Genomic DNA, 15,803 nt, shown 5'->3' with positions numbered 1-15,803 from the left:
TGTTCCATACTATATCTGAGATCAGTTTTTCATACTGGGGGTGAACAAGTGAATGGGGCAGTGCAGATGGTACCCAAAACACAAGCGTTTAAATCCATATATATGACTACTAATAAATTTAGCTAATAATGTTTTTATATGTCAATGCCGAATTAGAACAGTATTAGAACCAAAATTAGTAACCGGTCAAGTAGAAAGAAAGAAAAAAAAAGCTTTGTTTTTTTTTCTTTCTCAGATGTCACAGGCACTGCATTTAGGCCACACACTACTCTGCCACTTTGTTAGGGAGGTAGGGTTATAGCATATCTTACAAGGGACCTCTGTCATGAAGAAAGCCTGCGACCTGGGGAATATGTTGACAGTACAAGGATAGAGCAATGTTTGCACCCTCATTAACCAAAATTCGTGGGTTTTTAATCTTATGACATGGTATCATCAGCTAAGGTATTAGTAGGCCCCGTCGAAGACAGAGGCGGAGTCGGCTGATGCCGTTCCGACTCAGAGTCGTCAGGGATAAGGATCGGGTCGACGTCAATGGTGGGCACTACCGATGTCGGGAGCGTCAACAATCTAACCAGCGCCAGGGAGGGTCTCAGTGGTACGACCAGCATTGGTCTGGATTCGGGAGTGGATCCGCATGGGACCTCAGTGGCTGGAGCCGAAGTTGCTGGTGCAGAACCCGAAGGCCCCTGGTCCGAACTTCTTGGGCCTGAAGGCGCCGTATCAGGGTCGGTCTGCCCAAAAATGAGGCGCATGGCTCTTCATAAAACTCCTTTAATTGGGTGGGGGGTCGCTCAGTCTTACGGAACTCGGGAAGCACGGAGCGGACCCAGAAGCAGGCTCCGAAGACAGAGGCCTCCAGTGTCGACGCTCCTGCGTCGCATCAGCCGAGCGACGGGGTGAAGTCAAAGGGTGAAGGGACCGCTTTGACTGCTTTTTCTTATTACCTGTGCCCGAAGACTTGGAGAAAGGAGAATGGTGGTCGCTCTGCGAACGGTCTCGAAACCTTCCTCCCGAGCGAGACCGGGACCTACGCAGAGTCGAGCGCCAGGCTGCCATCATCTCCGCGAACAGTCTCGAGACCTTCCTCTCGAGCAAGACCAGGACCTACGCAGAGTCGAGTGCCTTTGGGTGAGTGACTGGGCACTCTGAGCACTACATCGGACATCTTGACGCACCAAAAACTTGACAAAACGGTCGAACTCGGTCAAAAAGAGATCAGGGTAGCTCTCTCCGGATCAGCACGTGGCACAGAAAGAAAAGAACTGACATCACTGTGCTGTGGCGGCATCTATGTACTAATCCCGATGTCATCACGGCGACTACAGCACAAACGACGCCCGCAGAGTCGACCGACGCTACCTAACGATGCGCAAGGGTGTCTCGAAGAAAAAATCTCCGGATCCATTCTGACGCCTGGGGGAAAATTCTAAGGTAAGGAATCTGCAACTAGAACATGTATCTACCAGATATTTTGTTACCAAAGGTAAGTAACTTGTACTTCACGTTTAACTTTCTCGAACTGTTATGGAGTTTTTGTGTTGAAACCAATAGGATTTTTGAGTGAGTGAGACGGGACCATTTGATATGCGAGGGCCATGTCAATTTTAAAAAGCTTTCTGCTGTAGTAATATTTTCAATAGAGTTGTCGCAGAACGATTCAGGAGGTAGCTACACACCTTGAAACATTCCCATTTAACCATATCAACTGGTGATATGGTTAAATGGGAATGTTTCAAGGTGTGTAGCTCCCTCCTGAATCAACATCTTACATTGACATCTGATAATCAACATCTTAATTGCCTTTGGGAGGCGAGTCGCAGCTGGGATGAAACAAAAGTCCCAGTTCCTGATTTTTTTTTATAGCTGTAATGCCCATCGTGACCCCCTCTTTGACGAAACCCCTTATTATGCAAGCCCCACTGTGGCTGTACTAAATGTCTTTACCTAGATGTAGTCAAGCCTTGGGCGTAACGGAGCCGGTTTGCAGCCCCTGCGGCACGTGGCACCAGCCAGTGAATATCTTGGAGGTATGGGTGGGCTCAGGTGCCATTCATTACATTTTGTGGCCTAGCCTGCTATATTTAGCCACTCACTGGCAAAAATGAATGTAAAAACCCCGTTATAAACATCTTTGTCTGCTTGTGCTCTGAAGTAGCCCCCAGCAGAACTCTTAAACGGTGGAAATCAGCCTGACTTGCCCAGTTGCCTCAAGTGCTTACAGCTGGGAGAGCCAATGCTTCGCAGTTCGCCGGCAGGTCGCCCTGCGTCGAGGCAGCGGTTGGAAATGGTTGTATTGCACAACCTGCAGTTTGGTTGTAGTGGAAGCGTTTGCTTGTGAGTTGCACTGAAAGTCCTTAAGAAAAGACTTTCCACAAGTCTCAGGTCTGAACAGGCGACGGTAAAACGGAGGTGAAGTCTTCCTACTTACATGCCGCAAATATCATGATGAGCTCTCACTCTGGAATGAGGCACCATACCATCATTGTAGAAATACAGATATATCTCCAGCGAAGGGAACCTTTTTTCCTGAGAGAAAAAAAGCTCTGGATTCCGAATGACGTGAAGTTAAAACTCAGTAGTTTGCACAAAACCAGCATGCACTTAGTTTGCAGAATAATTGATTCTATTGCCTTAGTTAGACATATCTTCCAAAACGCCATAGCATTGCCTTCCATGATCGAGAACTAGAGTAAGTCTAAATAAATCATTTCCTTTTGGCTGGCGGTGTACATGCACAAGGCGAAGGCTTTGAGTTTAATATCATAGTCCTTACACCCGACTTCTGCAACCAAGGAGCGAGTTTCAAAGCTGCATCAGTTCTCTTAAAAATACCTTTCTAAGGCATGCTGTTCCTTCTGAAGAATCTTTAGTTTTTTGGGGAACTTTGATGCTGCAGTCTCTGATCCCAATATCCGTTTTCATGGGCACTGTGCCCCGGCCAACCGCTGCTCAAGTCCTAGATGGGCACTAGCCTTTCTCGCATCCATGTCTCTGGAGCCGGAGCTCAGTTGTGATTGCTCCTCAGTGACACAAATAGAACTAGTTTTTATTAGCGTACGGAGGATCTACCAGAGACTCTAGAGCAGAGGTCTTCAAACTGTGAGGCGCGCCCCCCTGGGGGTCGCAAACGGCTCAACAAGAACTTGTAAATTAAAATGGCCTTGAAGCGTGACTTGGGAAGTTTCCTGACTGTCTTCCTTTACATCCAGTCCTTGAAGGGTTAAAAAAATACATGCTGGATGTATTGCTATCTGATTAGCTAAACCTGTATTTATGTTTCCTTTAAGATTTCTGTATTATTTTATATGCTGGTAGCTGAAAGGAAAAACAAGATACAGGACATTTTCTTCCTTTTAGCACCATGGTGACAGGGTCAAAAACGTGGCTAAAATGAAGAAAATATTCTTCAAGTGTTTTGTTTTTCAATTTCAATTAACTGCATATAAAGTAATGCAGAAATCTTAAAAGAAATATAAATGCAAGTTAAGCTAATCTGATAGAAATACATTCTTTGTGTAATAGGACAACTGCAGTGTGAGGAATGGACACTTGTGTATTTATATTGCTACAAGGTCAAAACTCTACGCCTCCCCAAGGGTGGTGTAAGGGAGGTGCAACAGAGAAAAAACATTATTTCTTCCCGCAGAATGCAGCACACACAGAAGAAGGAAATTGCCTCCATTGATAGTTTTTGTGCAGGAAGGTGTCCTTTCCTGCACAAAATCAAGTCATCCCCACAACACAGACACCATTGCACCATTGTGCGAGGGTGCCTGCATTGGTGCATGGCAGCCGTTTGTGTGCCAGTGCAGGGGAAGAGGACAGAAATGTGCCCTATCTTGTAGAGCTGACACATTTCTGCCCTTTCCTGGTGGCGCACGGCAAACAGCAAGGCATTTGCTACACTGCCCTGCGCCATGGGGGCCTGTAACTATGCACCTTGGTGATTAACCAACTGCACACATGTACATTCTTTCAGGTAGCAGGCACCCTCGTGAGAATGCCTTTTTCCTCCTTAGCTTTGTGTCTCTTTCGCGCTTTACAGCTGAGGAAAACTTCTCTTCAATCTAACCCTGCCCTCCCTTTACTTTTACGCAGAGGCACTTGAAGGGCCACAATGACTGTTGGGTGTTGGTTGTGTTTTTTTAAATAAAAGTACTACTTTTGTAAAATTAAAATAGCATGGGGCATGTCGGTCCCCATAGATTGCGTCCACTTTGACCTCTGTTTACATGCACATGTCCTTCAAAGTGAGTTGAGGGAGTGACAGGGTGTTGGCCAGATGGGTCATGTTCAGACAGAGCGCTCTGAAGACCAAGGGATCCAGAGGATCAGAGTGATGGTTCAGGAGTAAGAGGAAAGTAGTGTGATCCTTGGATAGCGTCAAAGAGATAGCCCAGGGGACGTGTTGCTATACTGGCGGGTGGCATTTTTTAGATTACAGATGATCGAAACAGCTTCTTTAGAGAGATGCCTTGAGGAACATGTGGAGTTCTCATTTTTTTAGGTGCAGTTGCATTGGGACCCAGATGTGCAGCACCCCAATTATGGGGCCTAGTGTTTGTGGTAAATTTCTGTTTTGGTTTGGTATATTTGTACTTTTCTGTCTCACATATAGCATGGTTTAAGAGCTACAGAAAAATACCCCTGAAATAATCTCCTAAACACCGTTACAGAGCTCACCCCTGCCCCTCCTACTCTCCCTATTCTTGCCATACATTTTTGAGGGATGGCCCTACTTCAAAATATTTTGCTTTTGGGGGGGGGGGGCTCAGAGCAAAAAAGTTTGAAGGCCTCTGCTCTAGAGTGTGAGCATCGTTTGATGGACACATTTCGTTATTGAAATCCAGGCCACCATTGGTTTACAACATTATCTGTGCTCAGAGTTGAAGAGTCTAGTTCCCATTCTGGAATCCATTAAAATATTGGTGGCGCCACTGTATTGGATTAAAGTGCATCCACACCGAGCAGAAGGATGAAGGCGAGGAGATTGTTGACCATATGCACCACCTGCGAAAAGTAGGTGGTCTGAGCACTTCAACAGTGACGTGAACGAATTTGCACATCCAACCGCATCAGGTGATTAATTTATCTATATAAAATCGAAAAAGTGAAAAAGCAGATGGATGAAATGACCGCCATGCCAAACTGCCACTTCTCCACTCTCCGACCGCCAGGGTGGTAACGACCGCTGGGCTGGAGACTTCGGTTTCCAGCCTGGCTGCCGTCACTACACCGCCGGCGGTATCACGACCCCGCATACCACCATGAATTTCGTGGGGTTCTGTACTACCACGAAATCCATGGCGGTAGGCACTATCAGTGCCACAGAATTCCCTCCCTGGCACTGATAGGGGTCTCCCCCACTCCTTTCCCCTCCCCAGAGTCCTTCCCCCCCACACCCACGACCCCCCTACCACCCCCAAAGGTAGCAGGACCCCCCTCCCCAACCCCCCACATTGACATACCCCCCACCCCCCTACACGCACACTCACACACCAACTACACAAACACGCTGACATACACGCACACATACACACAGACATATGCGCACACATTTCCCATACACACACCACACCCCCACATGCACTCACACACCCCCTCTACACACTCACACGCACACCCCCAAGCACCACCCTCCCCTAACGGACGATCACCTTACCTGGTCTGGTGATCCTCCGGGAGGGAACGGGATCCATGGGGGCCGCTCCACCGCCAGCACCCCGTCACCAGAACACTGCCACACCAAATCCTGGGTTGGGATTCTGTGGGCGGTGTTCTGATGAAGTGGAGGTGGAGCAGCCTCCACTTCACCGCCGACCACCAGTATGGCTGCTGGCGGCTGTCCATCCGGAAAAGGGCAGAGGGCTGCCAGCAGTCATAATACGCTGTGCGGAAAACCGCCTGCACTGGCAGTCTTCAGCATGGCGGTACCTCAGCGGTCTTGTCAAAAGACCGCCGAGGTCAAAATGAGGCCCTTTATTTCCTACCAAAACAGACTGACCAGCCTGAAACCACCCTTCAGAAACCAGGAATATAACTGCAGCCTCTGGGGCTTTTACATTCTCTTTCAGGTGACAAGATTGTAGCCTGCTGTTACTGCCTTTCGCTTCTCGATGCTGCTCATTGCAGTGATGCCTCGTCGTGTTGGGATGTTTGGCAGGACTTCTTCTCGATGCATTACAAACAGCTTTTTCCATAACAGCACTTACCTCTGTAAATATGATTGTGCATAGGTGCTTTCCCCAAAAGGGGTAATCTGAATGCAAAAATACTTTGGCAGTGGCTTGTCCCTCCTATACTTCTGGCTGACACTTAATAAGTTGCATGCACCAGTGCTTGAGGAAATCATGAAAATAATGATGACAGAGCACACCTGTGAGGCTGGAACTACATGAAGGCTTTGCTTTGTTTTGACTGGAGAGCCCTTGAGGCCCTCGAACTACATCAGAGTCCGGCATCAGTTTCAAGCCTCGACCGCAGGTTCAGTGGCTTGCTTAATTTGCTAATGTAAACAGTCCCCAACCACAAGCGAATCAGTCTTAGTCCTACTCCATTCGGAGCACGACAGTCAGAACTACCAAGCCAAGTCCCCTTCAGAGGGGTAAGGACAGCTGAACGTTTTTGCTCTTCGGGACCACAGCTGTCAGGTACAGCTTGAGTCCAGTGACACCAGACTCTTTTACAACTCATATTATGCTTCAGGAGGTCAGTGGCTTGTTGCACAAAAGGCCTACGATGAGATGCCTCTTTTGCCTTGCACGCAGATTTTTAACGATCCCATTGCTGATGTATGTAAAAAACTAGGATTGAAGCCAGAAGTCTCCTATTCAGGCACTTGCTTAGCCCCTAGGATCTGCTACTAAGCCAGTCCTATTGGATGAGGAGGTCACACCCACTTTTTGTGGCATATTTAGTCGACAAAATCATCCACCTTGGTGAAGTGCTAGTACCTAGGCTCAACCTCACAGAGAGGGAGTTGTTCATAAAACTCAGATTGGATAAAGCAGAGATCCTGATGAATATAAAAATACCTTGAAATAATCCTAAATAAAATATAATTATTTGTAGGTACCTTGGGTGTAATTGCAAATGTGCTGTAGTATGATTAAGGGTTCAATGCCACATTAATTTTCGGGAGAGCCAAGATGTTTCTGCCCTCACACATGCCAAAGGTCTGGTCAGTGGCATTTGTAAGGGCTTAAAGAGGATCCCTATTTTAACACTATTATGTGCAGTCACACTTGGTGAAAGGGAATTCACCTCTACAAGTGTTCAGTATGGGAACCCTAATCCATGTTCCCATATTAAACACTGGTGGAGGTAGGAATTTCTAACTGGGGTACAGGATTAGGATTATTACCATCTTTTTTTTTTTTTTACAAATTCATGTTCATTTTAATGATCTGGTGGTAACTTACTGAGTAAAGAAAACAATTCTCAGGGTCATGTTGGTTGTGACCCCACCCATTCCCTTGCCCACTGACCTTCTTAGTTTCAATCTTTCATTCTTAGAGTGATTGGGGCATGCTTCAATGGACCAGAGCACCATACAGTGAGATTTGCCCTTGAATACAGCTTTTACAAAAGCAGTGAGTGTATCCGCTGTTCCTCATAAGGTAGTGACTGATTTTAATTACAGCCAGTCTTCTTAGTTGTCAGCCATCTTTCCACCAATTCATCCATAGGAACACAACCAGCTGCAGAGAATGGACTTAAATAAAACTTTTCAGCATTACATTTCCATCTCAGAGTACAGAGTGTACTGTTGTACTGCTTCCAAAGGGTGGCCACTCTCTCGTGGATATTTGAGGTAGGGAGTTCTTAAAGGCACTTAAAGAAACTGTCTGAAGGTATATCTTGGCTCACTACCAGGTACAGATCCCCACTCTTGAATTTGGGGGGGGGGTAGGCAACAGAAAGATGTGAGAACATAATCGTAGGTAGAAGGCCGGCCTTTTTTTCATCAAAGCCTTCTTAATTTAAATTAGTTGAGTATCACTGTCCAGTATTTTGAGAGAGGAGTTATCTGAAGGGATAATAGTATTATATTGTAGAAAAAGTTAAATGCTTTATGTAGCATGCATCTGATTGGTACTGAGTTCCCTCTGCAGATTATTTCTCACACACCTTTGCTGTCAGTCATTTGATTGTCTGCCTCCAGCTGCCTTGTCAAGTTGTGGGAACTGAATGGGTTAGATGGGCAGCATGATCTAGTGCCATCAGGTCCTGTCTGTACCCCACCGCGCTAATTACAAACTTGACGAGATCCCAGCTACAAGCTGAGATAGTTCATAAATGAAGAATCTGGGACAATCAGAACCAATAGTACCAAAGGTATGCAACTTTGTTTCCTTTTAGTGCCATCATGGATAGAAATTATTGAAACAATTAACCCTCTGCTGATTGTGAAAGTCAGTTTTATATTTAAGAACAGTGGTTTCTTTGATGGCGGTTACATGACAATCAAGAGAGGTCTCTGCATTGTGGTACTGTGGTGGCGATGTGATGTGCCATCTTTCTAATTTTGGGTTTGCTGAATGTTCATATTCCTCTGACGTTGTATTTTACACAGACCGGTTTGGACTTGGGCAGCCGGGGAGAGTGCCTGCTTCTATGAATGCAATGAGAGTACTTAGTACAAGCACGGACCTGGAGGCTGCTGTTGCCGATGCCCTGGTAAGAATGATCACAGTGTTATATGTTCTGATGTCAAAAAAGCATATATAAGCAAGCACGGCCAAAGCCCATAGGCTTGACCTTGGCAGGCTGGTGCTGATTTCTTTTTTTATTTGCAGATATAGGTCACAAAAATAAACAAACAAAGATAACTTTGTTTGCAATAAAGTATTTTTAAATTGAAAAAAACACTAATGTGGTCACGTTACTAATGTAGTGCTTTTGTTTAAAAAAAAAAAAAGAAAAGCCTTTCAGAGCCATGGACTTTAACGTAATTATTTGTGAAGGATATGAAACTAAATTCCCACCTAACCTAGCGCACCTATTGTAGGCAGCTACAAAGTTTATATGTCACATAAACACTTTCATAACAGCATCAAAAGAAAGAAAACTGCAAATAAATTACCTTCTAACTTGGGTAACCAAACTGAAGCCAACATAAATAGCTGCCATATAAAGTTAATATAAAAGGCTTTGTGCAGTCACTCAAAGTGAACGGTGTGGGTGGGTAAAATGGCCTGATCCATTGGCCCATTCAGTATGCTGTAGTCGGCCTAGGTAAAATGTGAGTGACAATTTAACAGGTTAGTGCATGAACTATGCTGACCAAAAGCCTATTCATTTTATTATGGATTTCTCTTTGGAAAAACAGAGGTCTGGGTAGATAGGTAAAGCGGTCTCAAAGGTGCCATTCAAACTTTGTAAATACACCGCAGTAATATCTCCACCGAACTCCATATGAAGTTTGCTGCTTGTGGGCATCAGGTAATAAAATGATGATTCAAAACATAAAACACTCCCATAGGCATATTTTTGATAGGTACTGGGTTTGTGTCTTGTGCAGCATTTTCTCTTTTTAAGTAAGCAAATTTTATTTGGTCTTCGGTCTCGTTCCCCGCAATTTTTGTCTGAGGGGAATTTTGAACCATCTAGTGATGTGCCACAAAAAATGTATAACATTCTTAAATACTTAGGTGTTCTCTTTCATTTGTCTCTCATTTTATATATACCTTTCCTTCATTTACTTACACGGCTAGTTGCAGACAGAAATATGATCAGCAGTTGGTTTTCTTTTTAATTCAGGTTGATACTATTTGCTTTTTTGGGGATAGTGCTTTTTTTCTCTAGTTGTCTCATGGGGTGTTTAGATGTCGGACTACTACAACTGAAAGCCACAGTTTCTAGCTTTGCTGTGGATATCCTTTCTCCATGATGTTCAGTAAGATCTTTTCCATATACAATACACAAAGGGCCTGATTTAGAACGTGGTGGAGGGGAGTACTCATTCACAAACATGACGCAAATCCTGTCTCCCGCATTACGATCCCATTATGTCCTATGGGGATCGTAATACAGGGGACGGGATATCCGTCATGTTTGTGAAAGAGTATTCCCCTATTTTAAGTTCTATTAGGCCCTTAGTTATTTGTTTGTAGAAAATTTACACCCCAGCAAAGTCTTTAAAAATAAATTATTAATTTTTATATTTTATCTGTCTTGTAAGCCTCGCATTTTCTTTTCTTTGTTACTTTTGCATTTGATGAGTCTGAACGGAAAAATGGCAGCTAATGTTAACTGAAACCGCCAAGTTAATCTATCGCATTGGTTTAATGTTGACTCCCACTACATCGGACCTGTCTTTTTAATCAAAATGCTTGAAGTTCAATTTAGAGTTGTGACTGCTACAGCTGTTATGACTGCTGGGAGGGCAGGTTTTCTGGTCTTTTCCAGGCATTCAGAGAATAAAGTGATGATCCGTAATGCCAAGTCAGTCCAGGGATTATCTTAAGTGAGCCAGAATTTCTAAAAAATGTGGGTTAAAACAATTTCCAAAATGGTCATTCAACAAAGCACATGGTGGCATACATTATTGTATGACCTGCCTTTTGTGTTGGGGACTATCAAGCACCATTTATATTCATATTATATTTATATGCTAGCCTTTGTGTTCTTTTTCTCTGAGGTCTCGGCAACTGGGTATTTGGAATATGTTCAGCAATTAGACAGATCTTTAATTTCTTGTTTAATTTCATGCTTTATAAATAACTTGGTGCAGTATAGTTGGTGAACAGAGAGTGGTACCTATAATCTGTGGTCCACTCTTACATAGTGGCCCTTTCCCATAACTGTTTTTTGAAACAATTTTAGAGATCTTGATGGGGGTGGCTAGGTTTAGTTTTGATGAATGTTATCAGATGTAAGTTGGGCACCTATCTCAAAATCATAGCCAAGCAGTGTTCCTTTCCCATGTGTTCAGGTCCTTCATCAGCACCGACTTCAAAGCCAAGGTCAGCAGTGATTACCTGAAAGTGAGTACAGGCCAGAGAGTCTGTCAAACGAGAAAGTCAAGGCTAATTTTAACGACAATGCCTATTGCAAGCATCTCTTCAGGGCTCAAAGTTCCACCCACTTGTGAGGATATTTTCCATGGTTAAGGAAACTTTGATAGTATGGAGGATAAGTACTGTGTCTAGATAGTCAATTAATCTGTGACTGATTACACCAAGGCTGATCACCTCCTGCCACCTTACAATACTGAAGCCGAAATCTACTTGGACTTACACATTCCAAGTGGTCTGGATACTTTACCAGAAGGAGACATTTCTTTACCCTCTGACCCAGCGTCAAGCTTTTTTTCTATATGACAGCCCTTAACCAGGTGGCAAAAGCCTTTGAATTGATTTTACCTTCTACCCCATAAAACTGTAGCTATATGATAGAAAACATTCAGTCTTCTGCAGCGGGTCCAAAAGCCCTTTGCTTCTGTGTAATGAGGCCCTTCTGGACCTTATCATGGCCACATGGGAGAAATAATTTTTCGGCCTGGCAGTCCGCAGACAACTGTTTTACTTCGAGCCTATCTCTGGATAGTCTGGTTGTTCAAACACTGGCCTTAAATCAGAAACACAATGTCATGCCTATGCTTCCCCTAGAAAGGGAGTCCAAGAAAGTTGATGCTTTTGTTTACCTTCAGAAATTTGGCCCTTTGAGTGACTAATGCTACTTACCTTTTTAGCGGATTGCCCAAGCTTTATGTGAACGCCTGAAACTTTCAGCAGTCAGCCTAAAATACCATATGAAAAAGTAATTCTTACCCACTGCAGTAATGGTCTGGATGCATCAACCATACATTAAGGTGTAGCCTTCATTCTGTGGATACCATTGTTCTGTCTCTGGGTACAGCTGCAACTCCAGTCAGCATGCTTGAATGTGTTCCACTGGATTTTCGGAAGATGTACTAACTACGCTCATGGGCATGCTGTTTGACAGCAAGAGGATTTTCAGAGAATACTTCATGAACAGCAGGGCTATGGCTCACTAAGTCTAGCCTCTGCTTAGTGTAAATCTTAGCTAACAATAGTGGAAGGTCTGTGGTTACTCTTGGGATGCGCACAGTCTCACTTGGTGTTGGCAACTGTGTCCCTCGAAGATGCCAAATTTAACTTCCCAATTTTCCTACCAATTGTGCTTCTTGACGTTCACTGTGGGATCCCAATATTAGCAATTTGCAGTCTTTTCTTTTACACTGGCAACAGTCTTGTATGCCTTTATGAATGTACTGCCTGCGGTAGCAGCTCCACTGCAGTGGGCAGAAATTCATGTGTTCCTGTGCTTAGACTATTGGCTTCTGAAGGCGGCGTTCCTCAAAACAACTCTAGTCTAGAAACATCACCAGGATACGATCACTCTTGTCTGTGACCTGTGACTTACCATAAACGCCCATAAGTTTCTCCTCGTTCCCACACAGAGGCTGACATTTTTAGCTCAGTATCACTTTATGAAGGGCTTTCATCTTCATAGAACAGCCATTATGTGGGCGATGATTCACAGTATATAACACAAATTCTGTTCTGAGTCCTACAGCTCTCCATAGTCTCATTCATCCTCACACCAGATGGTGAATGAGAGCCCTCCAGTGGTGTCTGAAGATGCAATGGTTACAACACCAAGGAAGTAGCACTGCGACTGAGTCTTCCCAGTAGCAATCCATCTCACGAGCTCCCTCAACGTGAAAGCAAATGCCTTCTGTCTTTTCTCATGGGAGCTGGTAACTGGGAACTGCACCAGAGGTGACAAATGCAATCTTGTACTACTTGTGTTTTTTAATGATTTTTTTTATTTTTTTTATAACCAACTTTTATTAGTACAGTAATACAGATCCCAAATTCTAGCTTACACATTCTAATGCAAGTATACAGATAAACAGGTCTAGATCATCCCTCAAACAAGTACTGATTGCATTCATGTAAGTCCCAGCCACAAATCCCAGATATGTATAAGGTATTTACCCTTGCATCCCCTTGCCAGATAAACGGGTCTTTCCATTTGAGCACACCAGTCCATTCCCCTCTTCCACAGTTGCACCGAGGGGGGAGTCTTAGATGCCCAGAGAGCAGCAATGCCCCTTTTTGCTATTAGCAGGGCCGTACCCACCAGTGTTCGGATCGCTCTGGAGTTTCCAACGTCCTCCATCACTCCCAGCAGGGCCATCTTGGAGGAGGAGACCAGTGAGAGGTCTAAGAGGACAGAGAGTTCGTTTAGGATTTGCGCCCAGTACTGTTGGAGTGTAGGGCAGGACCACACCACATGAAAGAAGTCTGCTGGTGAATAGGTGCACCTGGTACAGCGAGGGTCCGGTCTAATCCTGGCCCGGAAAAGCCTAGCCGGGGTCAGGTAGGCACAGTGCAGGTAGTACGTCTGCACCATGCGCAGTCTAGCCGAGATTGTAAGGACTCACATTGCCATCAACACATCTCACCAGTCGTCGTCTGGGGGGCCTTTCCAGGATTCCCAGCAAGCCCACAGGGGTTGGAGGGATGGGGAGGTATTTACAACAAGTGTGCTGTAGATTTGAGAGATTCCCTCCCAGGGTTCCCATCATTACCTTGGCTTCAAGAGGGCTAAATTCAGGTATGGGGGTATCATTACCAAAGTGTGTTCTCAATGCATGCCTAAGTTTCAGGAATTTATGAAACTGTGTCTGGGCCAGGGCATATGTTTCTTGAAACTGCTAAAAGGACATCATGTGTGTGTCTTGCCAGATGTCCTCTATTGTTGTTATGCCTATGCTGTCCCATCTCGAGAAGCCTTCTAAGCTGGCAACCTCCCGTAGCCACTGTCCGTGCCACCAGGGGGTAAGTTGTGTCATTCAACCCCACCACCCTGTCAGTTTCTGAGTGACCCGCCAACTATGTAGGACCTGCCTATTCATTTTGAGCATGGTTTTGGGGGTAGGGCTTCCATAGAGCATAATCATAAGCTCAACAAGCTTGATGGCTGTTACCGCACTGTATATTCCTGAGACATTGGAGGTTGTGGTGCTCAGTGCAGATTTGAAATGGTTTATGTGCTTCCATTAAGAATGTCTCCATTATGGATAATTCAAGACGATACGTTGGATCGTCCTATCCCCCACTGAGCCAGTCATTGATGGTGAGGAGTCTGGCAGCTAGGTAGTAGCAGTATAAGTTGGGCATGACTAGGCCACCATTGTATACATTGGTGGTCATTCTGACCCTGGCGGTCTTTGACCGCCAGGGCGGAGGACCGCGGGAGCACCGCCGACAGGCCGGCGGTGCTCCAATGGGGATTCCGACCGCGGCGGTAAAGCCGCGGTCGGACCGGCACCACTGGCGGGGTCCCGCCAGTGTACCGCGGCCCCATTGAATCCTCCGCGGCGGCGCAGCTTGCTGCACCGCCGCGGGGATTCCGACCCCCCCTACCGCCATCCAGATCCCGGCGGTCGGACCGCCGAGATCCGGATGGCGGTAGGGGGGGTCGCGGGGCCCCTGGGGGCCCCTGCAGTGCCCATGCCACTGGCATGGGCATTGCAGGGGCCCCCGTAAGAGGGCCCCTACAAGTATTTCACTGTCTGCTGCGCAGACAGTGAAATACGCGACGGGTGCAACTGCACCCGTCGCACAGCTTCCACTCCGCCGGCTCGATTCCGAGCCGGCTTCCTCGTGGAAGCCTCTTTCCCGCTGGGCTGGCTGGCGGTCTGAAGGCGACCGCCCGCCAGCCCAGCGGGAAAGTCAGAATTACCGCCGCGGTCTTTCGACCGCGGAACGGTAACCTGACGGCGGGACTTTGGCGGGCGGCCTCCGCCGCCCGCCAAGGTCAGAATGAGGGCCATTGTGTTGGCATGTCTTCATGATAGGCGTTGACGGCCATCATGCCACACAAAGGAGCGGGCCATCTTGTCCATCTCGCTGAACCATTGGCGAGGGAGCCAGTGGGGAAGATTTTGAAGAATATAGAGGAATCAGGGCAGAATGAGCATTTTGTATAGGGCAATACGACCCTTCACATTGAGCGGTAGCATCTGCCACTGCCCCAACTCCGCTTTCACCTTTCGAGTAAGTGGAGTGAGGGTAAGGGCCCAGGACAAATTCGGTTTGAGTGCTATTTTGATGCCCAGGTACGTAAAGCTTAGGCATTGGATGGGGATGTTCTGCTGCCAGTCAATCTGGTTATGAGACTCCGACAACGGGACCAGGAGGGATTTCTTGAAGTTCACCCTAAGGCCAGAGGCCTCTCCAAATATGCGCAGAAGCTGGAGACCCCTGGGTCTGCTCGACTCCTGCCGCGATAAATAGAGCAGAACATCATCTGCATAGAGCGCGATGCAGTCCTCCCCTCCCATCGCCATCCCTCTATGAAGGCATCTCTACGGATCATCTGTGCAAGCTGCTCAATGGCTAGGGCAAAGAGAAGAGGGGACTGGGGCATCCCTGCCTTGTGCCCCTCCCGATGGGAAAAGCTTCAGAAAGTTTCCCGTTCACTAGGACACCGGCAGTTGGCGCCTGATATAGGAGGCGGACCATGCGCCGAAAGGGGCCTCCCTATCCCGCTTTACGAAGAGGACAGTCCAGATAGCCCCAGTCTGGTGTGTTGAACGCTTTCTTAAACTACTTGTGTTTTTAATTCTGGAATCTCTTCACTAAGACTGGAACAGAATTGTTTTACATTTTGTGGCATAAACTTCATATTAGATGGATCTCTGGTGATGCCTTTGGATTCAGCTGGTCTATGGCCTTCTTTACAAAGTCCCAGTTTTGTCCAAGGTACTTTGGAAAGTGCATAAGGATTGGTTCTTAATGTTCCAGACTGGATGATGAGGA

The 15,803-nt window shown here is 46.1% G+C and overlaps 1 protein-coding gene across 5 annotated transcripts in view; it reads left to right on the top strand.

The window, feature by feature from the left end:
- Positions 1–15,803, top strand: part of CLASP1 (cytoplasmic linker associated protein 1) — a 1,131,138-nt gene that overhangs the window by 700,760 nt on the left and 414,575 nt on the right. For all 5 annotated transcript variants that reach the window (XM_069224628.1, XM_069224627.1, XM_069224630.1 and 2 more), the window contains one exon: positions 8,579–8,682. In XM_069224628.1, coding sequence (XP_069080729.1) covers positions 8,579–8,682 — 104 coding nt within the window. The remainder of the gene's footprint in view (positions 1–8,578; positions 8,683–15,803) is intronic.

Source organism: Pleurodeles waltl, chromosome 3_1, assembly GCF_031143425.1.
Source record: "Pleurodeles waltl isolate 20211129_DDA chromosome 3_1, aPleWal1.hap1.20221129, whole genome shotgun sequence".
In the NCBI taxonomy this organism is placed as follows: domain Eukaryota; kingdom Metazoa; phylum Chordata; class Amphibia; order Caudata; family Salamandridae; genus Pleurodeles; species Pleurodeles waltl.
The sequence above is the reverse complement of the archived record's forward strand: the minus strand, read 5'-3'. Positions and strand labels throughout refer to the sequence as shown.